General features: G+C 37.1%; 1 protein-coding gene across 6 annotated transcripts; it reads right to left on the bottom strand.

Moving 5' to 3' along the window:
* Positions 1-1,063: 1,063 nt before the first annotated feature.
* On the bottom strand, positions 1,064-18,812 carry LCA5 (lebercilin LCA5). Of its 6 annotated transcripts, none has more exons than XM_039730455.1 (10): positions 18,709-18,812; positions 18,353-18,420; positions 18,134-18,253; positions 13,464-13,845; positions 10,451-10,980; positions 8,802-8,939; positions 7,467-7,563; positions 6,221-6,366; positions 4,248-4,386; positions 1,064-2,469 (listed from the first exon to the last, which is right to left on the bottom strand). In XM_039730455.1, exons 4-10 carry the CDS (start codon positions 13,660-13,662, stop codon positions 1,664-1,666), a joined length of 2,055 nt encoding a protein of 684 aa, XP_039586389.1. In that variant the 5' UTR covers positions 13,663-13,845; positions 18,134-18,253; positions 18,353-18,420; positions 18,709-18,812; the 3' UTR covers positions 1,064-1,663. The 6 variants fall into 6 exon arrangements, with proteins under 6 accessions (XP_039586389.1, XP_039586395.1, XP_039586414.1 ...); XM_039730461.1 differs by lacking the exon at positions 18,709-18,812 and adding an exon at positions 18,498-18,680; XM_039730480.1 differs by lacking the exon at positions 18,134-18,253.
* Between the last annotated feature and the right edge of the window lie 286 nt (positions 18,813-19,098).

Below are 19,098 nucleotides of genomic sequence, written 5' to 3'. Positions count from 1 at the left end.
TAAATTCACTGTTGTTGGTTAAAATATTTCTGATATTCTGACCATCAGCAGACAAAATGAGCCAGACAAGTTGTGTAATACTGCAATGAATGTAATTGGGACTGTAAGCAAGCAGGTGAACATGAGCAGCTCTTCACTACTGGGCACCTGGTGAGAACTGTCCCACACCCTGGATCTGGATCTGTGACTAATTTTCTTTTTGAATGAAAGGAGCAAAGAGAGTTACTGCATGATGAAGACACCAGCCTTTCTCTTCAGAAGAGCCACTGTGTTCAGAAAAATCCTGACTCAATGCATCTTTTAACCATAAGAATTCTCTGTATTTTAGTGTGTTTTGAATCAGGCTCAGAGGGAGCATATCAGAGAGATGTTTGAAAATCTCTTGTTCTAGAAAGGAATGACCTTCAGCTTAAGGAATGACCTTCTGCTTATTTCCTGGAATGCTTCTGCTAAATTCTTCATTGCCTATCTTTTTAAGTTGTGTACACAGCAACAACCAGTAAATAACATCACGAGTGAAGCTGCAACCAACTTCCCCTGATACCTCAGGTTTTAGCTTTTATATTTTTCAGATTCTGTACTGCTTTAGTGTGTACTTCTGAACTTCATATTAGGGGATGGTGAGCTCTCTTCACAGATCAGGTAGACAAAACAATTCCTTCTCTAGCTGGGGACCAAGGACAAAAATTTCAGGCCCAAAAGCAACATGGACTGAAGAGAGAACAAGAATGATGGGACTTCATAACCTGAAGCTATAATTAGACAATTAACTCCAATATGCAAATGTACCAGAACTCATGAAAGTGTGAGACCCCATGACTAGTCATCCATTTTGTGAGCATTTTGGGTTTATCTTGGGTGTAAGCCCTGGCTGGGCTCTTTGCTGCCCAAGGTGTATCCATTGAGGCCTTCTAATAAACACCTACTTTATTCTTTAACTCTGTCTGTCTCTGTTCTAGGTCAGCCCTCACAAGGCATCACCCCCAGTATTAATAATATGATATAAGAAGTCAGAACTTTGTGTTAAAGATGATCTACACACAAGAAATTTACTCAACTCTTTAATAAAACCATTTTGTTAAAAAATTACTTAGTAATGATTGGAATTTTACATAAAAAATTCAGAAATTACAAAAGATGGCATTGTATAACAAATATAATCTGAATATATGAGAAGAGTTACACATTTGCTAGTAAGGTCCACAAAAACCTACGCAAAAGGAGAGAGCAGCTGTTCCTGAGTTAATTGTGCTTCTTTTGATATTCTTCTGAGATAACATGGCAGCAGCGTAAGATACTCTTTCTAAGAGAATTTGTGCTAAGGAAGTCTCTTCTACTCACTTCATGACTGATATTACACATGCCTTCTCCTGGCACAGTTAAGAGGTTCTTCAAATGCCCAAGAAAGAAAGAAAGTATCTGAGGCCTAAAAGAAATACTCTAAATGAAAAGCAGTGTATTGTGAGCGGCCTACAGGTAAAAATACAGGTAAAAAAACCCCAAGCATCTCTCCTCTGCATCTCTCCTCTACACACATACCCATTTATGCAAATTATTCCTTCATAAGGCTTTACAATAAATCTGAAATATTTCAAATCTATATCTAATAAATATTACAAGAAAATAGTTTTCAGTATTTACATATGAAACATATAAAACACGATCACTGTAAGACTACTTCTTCAACTTCATCTTCTAAAGACCCAAGGGTATTAACTCCTGGCTTGTTTGTAGTGTAGTGCAGACGGTGTCTGTTTAGGCTTCTTCCTCCACCAAAAAGCCCATTGTCTTCTTTTACTTTTACCTTACTGTTTTTATCAACAAAAGGCTTATTACTCGAGTCCCAGTCTATGTCCAAAGGTGGCATATTGTTAGTTTTGGAAAGAAGAATGGTACTGGCACTGCTTCCAAAGAGTTGTTCCATTAAACTGGACTTCTTTTCTTTCTTACTATCAAAATCTGCATTCTCCTTAACATTTTCTTCCAATTTGTCACTTTTCTGAGTGAGCCAACTTGGTCTCCCTGATCCCTTCCCAAAGGAAGGTACGTAACTACCAAATGCTAACTCACTACTTAAATCCACAGTCCTTACGTTTCGTTGCTTCTGCCCTTGTGTTCTTGTGCCATCATCCTGGCTGTCCTTTACAGGAAATCCATTAGTAACCTTCCCAGGAATCTCAAAGAATGGATTAGTTTTCTCTTTTTTCTCCAGGGAATCAGATTTTCTTGCTGTATTTATGAGTGGTTCTTGGGAAGTTGGTTTTGTGTTTGTTGTATTTTGAATTTCTCTATCAATTTCTTGCATTTTAGCAAGCAGGAACTCTCTTTTTCGCCGCTCTTCCAGAGTTTCAGTGCTTTCTCTCTCTTCTTCAGGTTTGTGAATTTCTGTCTCCATCTTTATTTTCTCTTCTTTATCCAATGAGAAGTTGCTTTCTTTTTTAATTTTGTCATATTCTTTCCTTTGCCACTCTGCAAAAAATGTTTGAGCAATATTTAAAATGTTTTAATTTTAAAATACCCTTAGAAGATTTTAAAAACCATGCAAGCAAAAGCCATTGAGTTTTTAACACACTCTTCTATGTACAATGACATTTTCCTGCTGCAAGAATAAATTCTTCAAAAATGGCAACTAAATCCACTCTTGGTTCTCTGATAAGATATAAAAGTTTACTGTCATCTTCCAAGGGACATTACCCATGCTTTAGAATTTTCAAAGCAATGTGACTTCTGCCAATTGCCTTCCCATTTCCTGAGTCTGAATGAAAATGAATACAACATTACTGATTTTAATAGTTCTGAATTACACAGTACTTAATTTCTTCATTTTTGTTTTTCACCACTGCTGACATTAGGACAGTCCTGGGATATATGTGTGGGTTCCTTTTTTTTCATAATGGGAACTATTTCTATGAAGTAATCAGGCCTCAAAGTCACAGGAGCCATTACCTGTTTCAAGCAGTGAATGATTTAAAATACCCTGCATCAGCTGCATACAGCAAAGATCTTAACATGAGTGTTCTGTGCATCACTGCCTGGACTCAGAGTGACCGTGCACAGCTATGAAGGGACACCAAAGGCGCAAAACAGCAACTTACAGACAGAACCTGGAAATGCTTACGTGTACAAGAAGGAGGAAGCTTCTCAAATATTTCTCTATTAAAAATATTTTGTCCCCAAGATAACAGATGTATATTTGTCCAAAAGTTGAATATGATTACTTGGTCCCTCCAACACAGTGGCATTCCCTTTGAACTCTTTACTCAAATTTCTGACTTAGGCTTTCACAAAGTTCCATGCTAACTACTGTACTTCGGCTGAGGCTTTCAGAAACTGTTGCAGTAGTTTAGTTAATATATTTAACACAGATATCTTTTTCAAGAGCAGATCGTTATACAAGTTAAGAGCCATGTTTCTGTCTGTAAGGTGGGGGAAATACCAGCTTATGATGGGTAAGTTGCTTAAATCATCTTATTCAGAGGCATAAAATCAGATTCTTGGCTTATGTAAGTCGTGATACAAGATTTTTCACAGATTTTACCTCTGAACACAGCTATAGAATTTTAGAATTCTTGTCATAGAGAATAAGTACTACTGTTCATGAACTGCAATCACTGAAAGAGTTCTTTAACATGACAGGGTGCAGTCCATCTAAAATATCTGAGATTGACTTGTGCATTTAACTGATTAAGATGCTGTGAAAACCAAATTAATAAAAAAGCAATATTAATATATAATGATGGAAACTGACAGTTGTCAAAATAGCCACACCAAATAATTCAGATAACCAGACCTGAAAAGAGAAACTAAAATTTCACATTATATAAGTACTGAAAAAAAGGTTATATTAAGAAAAACAGATTTGTTCTACTATAATAGAACAATAGTAAAAATAGCAACTCAAATCTCAATAGTAAAAATCTACTTCCTACCTCAATAACCAGAGATAACATCAGCATTTACCTTCTATGTAATTCTTGTTTGGTAAAGCACAATCTCTCAGACTCCAATACTTTTTTGTGGACAGCATTTTTTGCTGCTGCATACTTAATCACAGCTGAGTACAGGGCATGGATTATTCTATATCCTGTATTTCTTTTTGATTCTTCTTTGCATAATATAACTGAAAATAATTTTCCACTGTAGTGATCGCTGCAAAATCATTTTGCTCTTTTCACCAGAAACCAGCAGCCTCACTTGATTAGTATTCTATGGTGCATTTTTCAGCCTTCAGGTGCCCATTTCCTTACCGTCAGGAAGTTTTGGAACCCTCTCCTCTAAGGACTGTATTTCCTGAAAATGTTTCAGTTTCTCTTCCCTCTCCCTGTCCTGTTCTTGTCTTAAGAGTTCTGTTTGTTCTTTCCATGTTTTGTCTTGAGTTTCTTTTTCCTGAAATAAATTAATAGAAAACTGAAGCTGATGGGGAAAAGCAGTCAATAAAATTAACAACCTAACAAAATCATAAGAACTTCTATGTCATTCTGAAATCACATTCTTACTGCTAAACATAAAATGAGTAAGTCACCTTAAACCAAACCAGCTTTGATGACTAAGGGGTTTGGACCCAATATATTATCACCTCTAGAATACTTTTGTACACCTGAAACAAAATGAATAGACAATGAACTCTATTTTGTATTCCACACTTCAGGGAAGTTGCAGCTCCAATGCCATAAAGCAAAATTATCACTCTCAGAGTGCTTCTCCTTAGAAACCAGATGCTGTCTTCTTCAGGTAATTTAACAGAAGGCCACATTTCACCATCATATTCTCTTAACAAGCAAGCAATTAGTTGCCCTCTCCTTGTACAATCTGACCTTTTTACTCAAGTGAGTGAGTTGTAGATTCAGATAATTTCATTCTGGTACTTAAATTTATGGATTATTAAGTAACAAACAATCAAAGAGAAAGGTTTAATCTCGGATGACAATTTTAGCTAGTGACTACACATGCATATGTAAATGGCAAGAACCTGCAAAAAACATATTAACAACAGCAGTAAAAATCACTAACACAGAAGAGTAGTGGCAATGAAGTGAAGAGAAAGTCAGCATAGTCCAACACATGGGAGTTAACTTTGTAGGTTGTGCTTATTTTAGAACAAAAACTTCTAGATTAAGAATACCCTTCTAAGAGAAATAGCTGCTACTTAATGAACAAAGAAAAGATGACTGTTAGCCAAAAAACCTTCAAGTATTTTTCCTTCATGTACAAGGTTATCATTGTTATATTAAAAATATAAACTACGTAAGGAGATGGTGGTCAGGTATTTAAAATGCTTGACTTTAAATACTGAAGAAAGCCTAGACTACACAAATCTAATTTCCATTATTTAAAGCAATAGACATATACAGAACACACAGCTGGACTCCATGAGCTGCACTTGTACCAACTGTGTGGTTCTGTAACTCACATAAGTACATACTGGAAGAATACATTAAACTGCATCCATAGTTACAGAAAGGGTTTGGGAAGAGAGAACATACAAATGAAACTGCCATGAAAAAGCTTCAGCCCTAACAGGAAGCCAGCCAAAACCATCTTCAGACCATTATTTCTGAAAAAAAGGTCCTAGCCTCAAGTAATCAGAATTTGTACAATTTGTACCACAATCTGATTCGTCAGATATGTCACTCTGATTTGTAATACCTTACAAATATCTGATTTTAGCCTGGGGTTAGCAATACACAAAAGTGTTAGCAATACTTCTAATTGGTACTGTTTTGTACTAAAAAAAACCAAGCATATTGACAAAGCTGGAAAGCCAAAAGAAATACCAGCACTGTGACAATAAGAGGAAGTGTTAGATTTATGCATTGTGAAATAATTCTGGAAAGTAAAAGAAACCATAATTAAGACCAAAGAGAAAACAAAGAGAAGGCAGCCATCACTGCACGGCTTAACAGATTCCTTTAATAAGCATTAGAAACAAAGAAAAAGGGTGAAAATGAAAATAAAGTCCTAAAAACTTCAAAGAAGTTACAGTGGTAGAAAAAACAAATTGAGCTAACAACTCTTAGTGAGACAAAGATTATGACAAACTCTCTAAAAAAATTGAGTACATTTCTAAGAAAGGTAGATCTTGTCTTAAAGAATATTTTTGAAATTGTATTTTTTATATATATACACGTATATTTGCACATTTTTTGAAATATAAGCTCTGCATTTTACAATCCAATAGGTGAATTGTCTGGACTGGGTCTCAAATTTTTATGGAACTCACTATTTTAGGAAGAATTCCTTCTTTCTTGTTTGCTGTGTCACCAGAGACAAGTTCTGATTCTGGAAGAAGTTCTGCTGGTGAGAAGCATCCACTGGTCTGTACACTTTTGGTGAGCTGTGGTCCCTTTTTAATATTTTGGTTGTTGGCTGTAGAAAATACAAACTAATTAAATGGTGTTTTCATTTGAAAATACACCTGTCTTTCATTTTTCATTATTTGCAGCAAACAAAATACTGTACTGAAGCCTGTGGAAGTGGAAAGTATTGATGAGTTTCACACAGTTGTTGTCAGCATCTGTAAAACCTAATCATAAAAAAATATGCATGTAAAAATTCTACTGAAAAACAATTTAAACCCCACCTTAATGCTACTTACAGGGTCATTACAGTGCACTGAATATTAGTTTAAAAGCCCCAGAAAATATCTCACCCATCTTATTGCTTGTCACAGAATCAAACTCATAAAATTAAAATTCACTTACTTGAATCTTTGAAACACATATACTTATCTTTATGGAATGACATTTAAAAAAATCTGAACCTAAAATGGAATAATGGTAGAGCATCTATAATAAAACAAGCAGCAGACAAACTGTTTGAAATACTGGCATTAAATATTTAAAACAGTCACATAAATTTCTGTCTGTTCTGACAAGTAGATTCTACGGATTTTTCTCCAGTGAAAATAGTCTAAGCACACACACAGACACACATATTTATGTGGGTAGGATAAGGTTTGAGACTGTCTTGTCACACCAGAAGAAATCACTGTACTGATACTTTTAGGAGATTATGTTCTGGGACACAGATACTCTGAGGAAAAAATAAGGGCAGCTCATCTGACAGACAACACGTTTGAATTAGAAAAAAATAAATAAAACAGATCACAGAAATATTCTTAGCAAAATTTTTAAAGCCTCTCTAATTTATTGTCAAGCAAATATTATCTATCATCTATTGAAAATTTTACTACCAACGTTCCCCTCCTCCTTTACTGAGGAGCTTCTGGTATGAAAGGAGGTAAAACTGCTGTTTGGTGAAATTCTGTATTTTGCCTCTGCTATGTTACGTAACAGACAAAAAAACAATGCTTTGTAACCAGTGTTGAAAGAAGTGCAAAAAGGTAAATGTGCTTGAACAAGCAGCATCAGGGTTGAGCACTGAGTGGCATGAAAGCTATAACCCAGCTGAGACATTTCAAAGTGATGCTAATAATTTTACTGCTTTTGTTGCTTTGTACAAGTTACCTCTTTTTCTTTGTACAATATCCGTGTCTTTTCTAGGTGATGACTTCAACATACGATTAGCATATATATTTTTTGCTTCAAGTTCTCTTTCTTTTTCCTGTGAAATGAAGAGGTAGGTATAAGAAACAGGTACTAGTATTTCATTTACCAGTCACTAGCACAGCTCTAATGTAAATTAAAAGTAGATATGGTAAATAGAAACAGCATAAATAATTGTCTCATCCACTGTTTTAAGGATAACAATCACATTCCTAACTCTGTTTATGCCATGAGTAAGCAGACAACTCTCTCCTCCCCAAAAAACTCCTTAGCAAAACATTAGGGAGGAAAAAACCTATCTCTGCAGCGAAAATAAAACTAAATGTCAGTGCTTCCATAAACATGAACAAGACTTACACCACGTGTATAGACTGCACAACTGGATTTTGTTACACAAAATTAACAGTTAAACATTTCAAAGCAAGCAATGATACTTGTCAGAGGGCACGTCAGCATCAGTTAGCAGAGGCCCGTTGCATCATACACATAGAGGCATACTTTTATTTTAGCACATTTACTGAATAAAACATAGAAATGAACAGTGGGTTATCAGAATTCATCTGACAATGACAAGGTTTTCAAACTGTAAACTCTCCACTAACAAATCTTAAAACTCTTACTCTAAATATTTTAGAGGTACTAACACTACTGCTACTTGCTGGATAGCTGGGAACGTGGTGAACTGGTTAATCTCCAACATATTGAGACTTGGAGTTTGAGAAAAATTCTCCCAGAAACCAAGTACTTTAGCTTCAGTCTTATTTTTTTAATAAAGATATACTAAGTAGAACATAATATTTCAAGTACTTTTATTGAGAATTTGGACAACAATCATGATGGTGTGGGGTCTAAATAAACATTTGCACATGTTTAGCAACACGTGAACATCACAAATAAATTATATTAGTCTTAATTCAAACCTACTTTAATGTAAGTATATTACTAACAAAGCAGTATTTACATCTGCAGATTTAATTTTAAATTCAAGACTTCAAACCTAATTTCCCACAGATTTTGTGGTTTATTCTCAGTGTTTGACCATGTATTTGATCTTGCTTTTCTTAGCTAGTGCTAACAATAATGATTAACACAGAGGCATTCCTATTATAAACACTGTAGGGTCAGAGCACAGACCATTTCAATTTAATGCAGAAAAAGAGCTCACATGTTGTATATAATTAAATACACATCAGAGAGTGCAGCCACTGGTAAACTATTCAAACCTGATTACAGATACTTCCTAAGATAAAATCCCAGAACATGGTTAGCAACTTCTATTCTTTTCACCTATTTTACCTTCAGCTTCTGATTTAGCTGATTAAGCTCTTCTTGGAGAACTCTGTTTTCCTCTTGAGCCTCGTACAACTTTTTTTTCTTTGAATGTAACTCTCGTTGAAAACTGCTACTACTTAATTCAAGATTTCTTTCCAGATCCTTCAATTAAAACAAAATAATATTTTTAATAACTGCAGTAATTTTTATAGTCAAAATACTTATATGAAATTAAGTAAACCAGTGTCTTGAGTTTGGATATGGGCTCAACCATTGCTGTAACACTGAATACATTTAAACCTTTAATCCTAACTTTGAGGGGGCAAAGCACCTGCAGATGCTGCAGCTCATCCTTTCGAGTATTCAGAGGTGATTTGAGGACATAATAGAAACTCACATTACTTTCTGCAAGCTCTTGCAACAGTGGACCTCCAGATCTCTAAGACAAATCTCCTACTGATGGGTAAGAGAGAGAATCCTTCCCTGAAAGCGCAGCATTAGAAGGAAGAAAACAAGAAGGAATTTTTAACCTTTCTACTAGAAACTAGCCTGTGATTATGATTTCACTTACATGCCTCCATCTTGTAATAGCTGTTTTAAGTAAAGCTGTGTTGATGACAGTAGGAAAAAACTAGAAGAAAATCCCTTACTTTTTAAAACATGATTCATTTTAACATGATCCAGTATTACAAATGCTGAAATACCTAATCATAAAAGTACAGATGACAGATGGTGACACTACAGGATGAGGTGGTTTAACTAACTCAGCCATTTATATACTGGTACTGTGGGATTTATTTTATGAAAGCTTAGTTTCCAGTTTAATCCTTGGATTTCCAGATCTCTTATCTCTGTAATGTAATTTACATTTAATTACTAATATAGATACCAAACCTTAACATCTCAATGACATAATTGAAGCTAACAATAGTATAAAATTTATATACAATATATAAAATATATATACTATCAAAATAGTACAACTACCAACAGACTTAATAGCGTTAACACAATTTTTAAGTAAGTAAGTTCATAAACATATTTACAGTGTAGACATGCTTAGACATGTTTACAAAAACATAAACATTTTTGCTGGATGAAATTAAAATATATTGGACAAATTTCTTAAAATGGATACCCATGGAAAGGTCTAAAGATATTTCAGTATTTAAAAAACATGATGCAATTTTGTCCAGCTGGGCTCTCAGATGTGCAGAATAGTGGACAATCAAACACTCTATGAATGCTTTTCAAAAATTGAAAAATAATTATTACATATTTTTTTTTTTAGAATTTTAGTGTAAAGTTCCCTACATACCCAGAAAATTTTACAAACTGTTTCCATAGAAAAGGAGAAAACTAGATTGCATGAAGTTGTATTACATCTGCACCCACTTCTGAAATGTTATTGCTAGGTATAAAAACATTTAAAAGCACAAATCCACAGGATATATTCTGACAAAATACACTTAATTTGTAAAGAGAAATTTGAATGTACAACTATCTCATATGTAACTATATAATCACCTTAGAAATAATTTACTTGATTCTTCTTATGGGTAAAACCAAAAAATATTGGTTTTCTATTTGCTCCATAGCTGTGTAAAATTACAATTCATTGTGGAAAGAAATATCTGTACCAGAATTTCTTGCAAAAAGAAAAGTCATCCCACCTTAATTCTTTTTTCCCTGTCCTCCAGCTTGCTCTCTGCTAAGGCTAGTTTCTTTGCCAGGTCATCTCTTTCAGCAAGGTGCTTATCTGCAGACAGCTTTTTCAGTTTCTGCAAGACAGTTTTTTTCCTGTACAGTTCATCTTCCGTATCTTTCAGCCGTCTCTCAGTTGCACGTTCTTTCTCCTGAGATTTTCGTAGGCGCTCCCTTAATATTCTAATCTCATTGTTGTGCCGAGCAAGGAGCTGAGAGATTTCGTTTTCTGTATCTTCAAACTTATTCAAGGCTTTCTCCTGCCTGTGCTGAAGCCTCTTCAGTGCCCTGTTTTCCTTCTGCAGCTCATCCAGTTTGATGTGAAGTTCAGTCAGTTCATTTCGGAGCTCATTGATTTTCAGCAGCCTAGCAGAAAGAACTCTTTTTGTAACAAGATCTATATCTTTTGCAGGAGAATCCCTAGTGAGGCTCTGAGAACGGAAACCCCACCGTGTCCCTCTTTTGCTTGGTGCATATTTGGAATCCAATTTCTTTGTGGCTGAGAGAGGAAAAATAAAAAGCATGTTTACTATTAGACAATGCAGTTTGTCTATTCAGACATCCTTGGAACCAAGCTCTGCCTGAAACAATCGTACAATATCTAGCAGAGATGTCAGCTTTGAAACTAGACAATAAAAGGCATATATATGACAGAGTTATGCCCCTTTTGATAGCTGAAAAATGGAGATTTATTTTTTTACTATAGGAGGTAATATCTGCAGCTATTAATACAGGACCCTTTTAAAGAAATAATCTGCAAATCATATCAGAAAGAGGAGTAATATTTTGTTAATATTTGATATTGTTTATTAAAATGGTTTAGAAATACTATACTGTAAATGCATACAAAATGATCACATGCTTTTAAAATGGCAACAATTAGCTGAGCATTAGCTAGTTATGTATTATGCAAGATGTAATTCTCCCAGACAAATGCAGTAGTATTTTCAAATCCAGCTGCCATGCTTACAGACAAAACAGCAGATTTCAAAGGCTCAATGCAAAAAGCCTCCGAAGCAAAATGATAAATCCCATGAAAATTCAGTTCTCCCTGAGTAATTTATTCTTGTATCACAAGTTATTTTCCACACAGTATTCTCATTTGATTACTTGTATGCACCACTTGCATTCCTATTTATTGCTATTATTATTGTCATCCCCACACATAAAAGCTGAACATTTTGTTTCTATCTTATATGCCTCTCATGGCAAGCTCAAAGAATGAATCATATAATCCACTAAAAATATCTCTTAAAACAACTGAATTAATAGAGTTAATTAATAGAGTGTGTAATTCCTTAAGGTACATCAGCGTTTGAAAGAAGAACACTGAGCAGCAGTTTGTAATTCTGGCTTGAAAGCTGGGATACAGCAGCAGTCCAGTTACATGTACATGGACAGTGTGTGTGACAGCAGATTCTTCCTCCTACCTTTGCCACTCACCATGTTTCTATTCTACTGAGAGTACTTGTCAGCAAAAACAACTGCTTAAAAATACCTTCTTATAATTTCCTCTAGACATTTTGCAAAAATACTCATTCATTTTCTGCTCGGTGCTCATTTTTTCCACAGCTTGGGCAAACAAAAGAAGGTGTGTTTTTTCCCTTTACAAAGAACACTTATGTCACATTCAAGTGTGAAAAGATTATCTAATACATGCACTGCAGGAATGATGCCACTCCTATCACCAACCAAGGAAGTTCCCATTAACCCTAGATTTGCAGTCTCTCTAAGAATTTCTCTTTATTTAGGACACACATAAAATTCCACTACCAATATTTTACTTTTAATCACACAGTTACATTGGGGAATAGTGTATTTCAAGACAATGTAATATGACATTCACACTACCTTCATGTAATAATTATATTCCATTCTGGCTATGTAAACAAAGAACTGGTCACACATTTGCCCCCTCCAAATTAAACAGGCATGGTGGAACTGCTGTTTTTGGTTCCCAGACAGATAACCCATGATTACCATGGAGGAGATGACACTCTGAACACAGAGAAGCAAAACATCAGTTGCACCAGGATACCCACACTGTTAAGGATCTGTAGAGATACATTCCCTGGGCAAATTAAACACTTAAGGTCAGACCTTTGGGCACAGCCTAGATTGTAACACAGACCAAATGATTCACACATTATCAAGCATTTATCAATGAACAAAAACGTCTGCCCAAGAAAGGTAGGATACGCTATGACTTCACCAAAAAATGTACACAATTATTTAGAAGAAGCTGTCAAAGTGTGGCAGAAAGCCTTCACAGCCCTACTGGAGCCCAGGGCCTGTATAACCATGCTACTCTGCTTTGCAGGGATGTTCACCTCCCTACAAACTCTATCAAAAAAGCAGCCTATGTCTGTCAGGGAGCTCAAAGTGGAGCTGCGTCGTCTCAAATTAGAAATATTTTACCCTCAGAGAAGAAGCAGGAAAAACTTTCTTTTGAATCTCCATCTGAACCTAATTTTCATCAAAAATGTTTTAATTTTTTTTAGCTACATTCTACATTAGCAGTCTTTTGTTTATTTAAAGTCACAGTATTATCCTGTAAAGCTTAGTCAACCAGACTTCCACGAGACAGGTATCTGTAGGTTATTTGGTCAAGGAAATATTAACCATTGTCTCCATTTTACAGACTGCGTAGCAAGGACATGCCTTGGGTTTTTGGCTTTGAGCTTTCTGTCAGTGACAAAAAGAAAGCATCAGCACAATTCAACAGAAGGCTAGTATAAAAGCAATATTCACTTGCTTAGAAAATTATGAAGAATTCTGAAAATCACCAAAATTTCTTCTTATGCAGGAGAAGGTTAATTTCCATTTTCAATGGAGCAGCTACTGTCTACCTGCCATCTGTAGTATAAATCACATGAACTGTATTTGTAGATGCTCACAACGCTAGTTTCTCTTTTTTGAGTTTTCAAAGATAATTAACTCTTTGGAGCAGTTACAAAGCAGCAATTTCTGCTACCCACCTACCTTGGTAGTGCAACAGGCTGTTTGAAGTCTGTGTTTTGTGATGTCTTTTTTCTTGGTTTATAGATGGAGAGCTTAGTGCTGGCGACTGGCTGGATGAACGAGATGCATTACCTTCATCTGAATAATAGGAGTCACTATTTTTATCCTCATCTGATTTCCTCTCCTGCTCAGAATCTGGGCTTCTTACTCTTTCTCCCATTTTTCAAGTTCAGCTGCTTTCCAGTATTTTCTCAAAGACTGCTCATCTTGGCACAAAGGATCTTTTAGTTGTCACAATGGCAGCAGTTAGATTATTTCCTCCAGTTTATCATCTTCATCTCCAAGCACGAGATCTCTGCAGTTCAGTTCAGCAAGCAGTAGTTATCATTCAGAATGCATTTTTCTGTAACAATTTAGAAAGAGAGAAAAAAAACAGTGAGAATGGTTTTGCTAAGAAAGAAAGTTGTTTAAGAAAGAAAGGTACAAAAAGCTGCAAAATTATTCATGATTCCTATAACCTTATGACACATACTGTGCTATCTATTGTTTATATTAGTAATTATATTTATATTAAATGTGACAGGCACCACTCTAGGAATGCTACTACTATTACATTCAATAGTCTGAGGTATTTCAATCCCAAAAGAGAAATCAGAATATTAACACAGATTAAATCTGTGTTAATATCTACTATAATCTATGAAGTCTAGAATAAGAAACTACTTCCACGTTAGAGAAAGGATAAGAAAAATTTGGAAAACAAAACAAAACACAAGCAAAAATTTGTTGACATTCAGGAAACTAATTTAGACATGTTTTAAAACTTTTTAACCAAATGAATGGACAACTTATTTGTGTGACTTGAACTGAGATAATATTAAATTTTTTAAATATTCAATTGAGAAATATTCAATTTCTCAATTTTTGACATTCCAATGATGCTAAATAATGGGCTTGAATATCAATTGTCCCATTTGTCTGGAAAATATCCAGTCCCTAATCCCTAATGAGACTGTACCTATCTATCCCAATCTTCACCCTGAAAAGTACTCCCATACCCTACAACATCTGGTGCTTCATGCCTTCAAGATTGGCCAGAGCACACACATTTGTGTCATGTGTATTTATATATTTACATCTATATTTATACCTTTTTTGTATCTGATAAGAGAGACCACACCACAAGTACATGATAAACATTACACCTGAAGCAGGTATAAAATAAGAAGGGCTACTCCTGCAGCCTAATGCAAACTGAAAAATCCCATATCTCAAGGTGAAATCATCCCATTTTGTATTTGGAGATACTTCCTGAGAACATAATGGAGCAAATAACATTCAAAATTTTCTTCACCTTCAAAGGTCAAAAGAATTTTCTCAACAGTTTAGGAAGTATTTTACTGACTGTGCTCAGCTTCCCTTGTCTTTTGGCTCTCTCACCACTCTTGGCAGCTTTCAAGTTTAATTTCACCATCTCTTTCTTTTCAATCCAACTTTGAGATATCAAGTCTCTAGTGGGTGAATAAATAGGGCCTGCATCAGAGCCCATCAGTTCCACCTGTTGAATGACATAACCTCCTAGCTGATTTCTAAATGGCAAAGCAAATTACACACCAAAAAATTGAACTGCTTTCACTCAAAACTGCTCTACGCTGCAGGACATTCAACATACCTGTAAATGAACTGTAAATTTTTCACTATATTTTTATTTCCCCAATAAAATAAACTTGGCCTTCTTCTCAGCCTTCACTGCCTATACATGCATTATTGCAGAGCCAAGCAGAACAGGAATGTCAGCTGCCAAGACAGTTTTCATTACAAATTCAAGTTTTCTGGCTCAGTTCACTGTTAGCACAACTCGGTCTCCAGTGACTGGAATCTATTTGGCCTCATAATCTATACAGAAGGAATTAGAGGAATAGATATCCCATCAGGTTTCTAAACTGGGAAGATGGTTGGAAATGAATACTGAATTACCTGGAAAAGAGCATTTTTTGTTACTTAGGAAGTAACTTTCCAAAATAATGGTTTTTTTAAACACCCAAATATTTTCAAAGTGATCAGAAAAAAATTAGATGCCGAAAACTTATGTCAAAAGAATCTGAGAAAAACTAAAATTTCACTGCAAAGCCTAGGAAGTTAAATAAGCTATGCTTGAGATCACCTGTCCTAGAAATTGTTAAACACAAGCTGGAAAGTATCGTTATTGTGAACATTCACATAATCAGGAATGATTGTTCTTTTTCCTTACAAGATAGTAGAATTATTAAAATTATTTCAAAAGGATGTACCTAATCATAACTGTAACTAAGATCATGTAAGAATATTAGAACATACCAGGGTGCTTCCCTACTCCCAAACACTTCCTTTCCTAACTCCTGGCCCCACAAACACCTGTGCAGAATGGATGTTATTTTGCTCCTTGAAGAGCAAAACAAGACTGAACAGGTAGCATTTTGGGCACAACCTGTTCTCTAGAGGATGCACAGGCAAGACTGCATCAGGTCTGTCTCCACAGGACAGAATTTCAGGGAATGCAAAAATAGAAACTAACACATTTATATAAAAGTACAAAAATAATACGAGATACAAAAATGGTACTCTGGAGGCACAGATCTCATATCCTTAAATTTAAGGAAAGCACAAATGCCTACAGTTCATGTCTAATTATATATATAAAAGAAGAGCACTCACTTTTACTGAATTAAAGCTGATCAGTTATTTTCTAGCCTCACAAGAGTTCACTGAAGAGGCAATAATCTTTTTGAAGAATGCTTTTCATAACTCAGTGTATTTAAAACAAACAAATTGTAAGAACTGGAGGATTAGAATTATCCACCAATCCTGTACTGGATATTCCCCACTCCTGAGAATATTTTGCTAAGTATCATTTTGACATACAGATATATAAATGAACAGGAATTTTCAATGCATTCTGGAAGTACTTGAAAAGCAATGGAATGAAAACAAATTGAAAAAGGTAAAACAAAGAAAGCTCCCTTGAGGAATCCCCAAAAACATCTCTTGGATCTTCAAATGGTTTTTAGTTCTATAACTGGTAATATTATCATATTTTCCATGCAAAACAAAAAAACCCTTAATCTGTCAAGTCTTGCCAAATTGATTTTTCCAACAATTCATAATACAATTTGATTAACAAAAGAATGCACAGTTTATCTTGAGAACAAAAGAACAACTAGGATATTTGAGTTTCACCTCAGTAAGCCTAAGGACTGTTTAATTAATAAATGTTTTGGTTCCCTGACTTTCCAATTGTTACAAACTAGTTTGAGTTGATTATAAAGTGAGCTTAACTCGTGTGAATAAGATCCACAAAGATATCTATTTTGCCCTGTAGGTTTAATAAGTTGTGAGGAGTGAAACATTATGGATTAGCAGTGGGTCTACTATACTCCACCACCACCATCAAAATCCCAATCCTCTCCCCTCAAAAGCTCAAGGCATGCTTTTAGAAGACTAATAACTGGAGAGCACATCAATACAGAGAGGCTGAAGGAAATCTGAGACTTGCATGAACTTTAGAAAGAGTTTTGTTTCCAAGATTTCATACTCCTTCACTTCTGGTACTTCTTTCTATTGCTATTATTTATGTATTTTGTATCAAAACCATGTTCATCATTACAAAAAACATTCAAGCACCAGGTCACCGCAGAGGACATGACAGACAAAACAGAGAACACAAAACAACTGCAACAGTGGCAGGAGATTCCCTATTACTCCTAAGCCAATCACTAAACCAGAAATTAAACCGTGGAACTACAGGTATTATGCAATAGACAACAAGGAAAATTACTTAGCAATTCTTCCCATGCAGTGCATCCAAAGCTTGGTTCTCTAGTGCAAGACTCATAAAACTTTTGATGTCCTTTCCCCCTTCCCAGCGCAGGGGAAGCTCAGTGCTTCTGCTGGTGACCGTCCCTGTACAAACACTGACCTCTAACGGCCCGCTCGTTCTTCCACCTATTCTGAGACAGGGACACTGCAACAAAGCCAGCTTCAGGGACAAAGCATCACTCCAAGTCACTGAAGCGCTGAACGTTCTTCCACCTATTCTGAGACACTGCAACAAAGCCAGCTTCAGACAGGGACAAAGCATCACTCCAAGTCACTGAAGCACTGAACTTAAGAGCAAAGAACAATTTCAAAAGAAATTCGTCTCTCTCCTCTCCCTGCATCCATCTTTTTCATATCCAAACACTTTAAGTTTTCCAGACGAAAGTCAAGCAGAATTATTTACTTTTATGGCATCAAAACATACCGAGTGACAAGCCTTAGTGAGGACTAAGTATAACTTCATTAGGTACTGCAGCTGCTGGCTGGACTGTATGCAGTTTTTCTAGGTTTACTAGCTTTTAACAAAATCACAGAACCAATTAGTTGGAAAAGACCTTGGATATCATCAAGTCCAACCTATGACTGGACATCAGCATGTCAATTAATTCAGGGCACAAAGTGCCATGTCCAGTCTTTCCTTAAACATTTTGAGGGGTGATGACTCCACCACCCTGAGCAGCTTATTCCTATGTTTAATAACCCTTTCTGTGAAGAAATTGCTCCTAACGTCCAACATAAATCTCCCCTGGCACAGCTTAAGACCGTTGCTGTTGCCTTGTCCTGCATTTTGGTGAATTAAAACACTGTATGATTTTAAAAGCCTATGTTACATTTACCTGACTGTCCCAGTAAGCCACAACACCACTTTTGTCAGATCTCAAAATGAAAAAGCTGCTGTAAGTCCCAGGTCAGAAATGAGGAAATGGCACTTCAAAGAGAGCACATGCAGGCCAGTCCTACAACCGGGAGAAGAGATTATGTTTCTAAATCAGACGGCATCACGGGGCTCGCGCCGTCGCTGATATTCGCAGGCACACCCGAGCGTGCGGACTTACCGAGCTCAGCCCAGCAACCCTCGGCTCCCGCAGCGCAAGCCGCAGCTTCCCTTCAGCCAGCGGAGACTCTTAAAGAACACATCGAATGTTATTTTCTAGCAGCACTTCGCGATGGCACATTTTAAACGCAATCACCGAAACCTACATGCACTAAATCACTTCGGAGAAAGGAACTGAACACCAGCGGCCCGAGACCTTTCGGAGGCCAACCCCAGGCCTAGGCCCGGGCCCGTCCCAGCGCCCACAGCCCCCAGGAAAACACGGCCCCACGGCGGTCCTGTCCCCCCGCCGCGGCGCTCCCTTCGCCCCGCGATGTCCGCGCTGTGCCCGCCGCCCCCGGCCCGTCCCGGCGGTACCTGCCCAGCCCCCGGCCCGCCCGCAGGACGCGCCGGCGGTTGCCGCGTTACGCTTAAAGGGGCCGCGCGGCGGCCATTGACAGCGGCTGCCCGGCAACGGCGGCGGGGCGGGGGCGGGCTCTCCTCGTCAGCCATTGGCTGTCCGCCCTGCCTGCTTGGCCACAACCGCTCTTTCCATTGGCGGGAGGCCGAGCCCCGGCTGCTGATTGGCTGAGGCGCTGTTAAAAAGGGCGGAATGTGGAGGGGCTGCATTCCGCGGCGTTGCCTCTCCGAGGCGCCGTGCTCCGGCGGCGCCTGCAGGGGGCGCTGCGGGCCCGGCCCGGTGCCGGCTCGGCTCGGCTCGGCTCGGCTCGGCTCGGCTCTGTCCGGCTCTGCCCGGCTCTGCCCGGC

This window comes from Passer montanus, unplaced genomic scaffold, assembly GCF_014805655.1.
Source record: "Passer montanus isolate IOZ18808 unplaced genomic scaffold, ASM1480565v1 scaffold11, whole genome shotgun sequence".
NCBI classification, from domain to species: Eukaryota; Metazoa; Chordata; class Aves; order Passeriformes; family Passeridae; genus Passer; species Passer montanus.
This window is presented reverse-complemented; position numbering and strand designations above follow the sequence as displayed.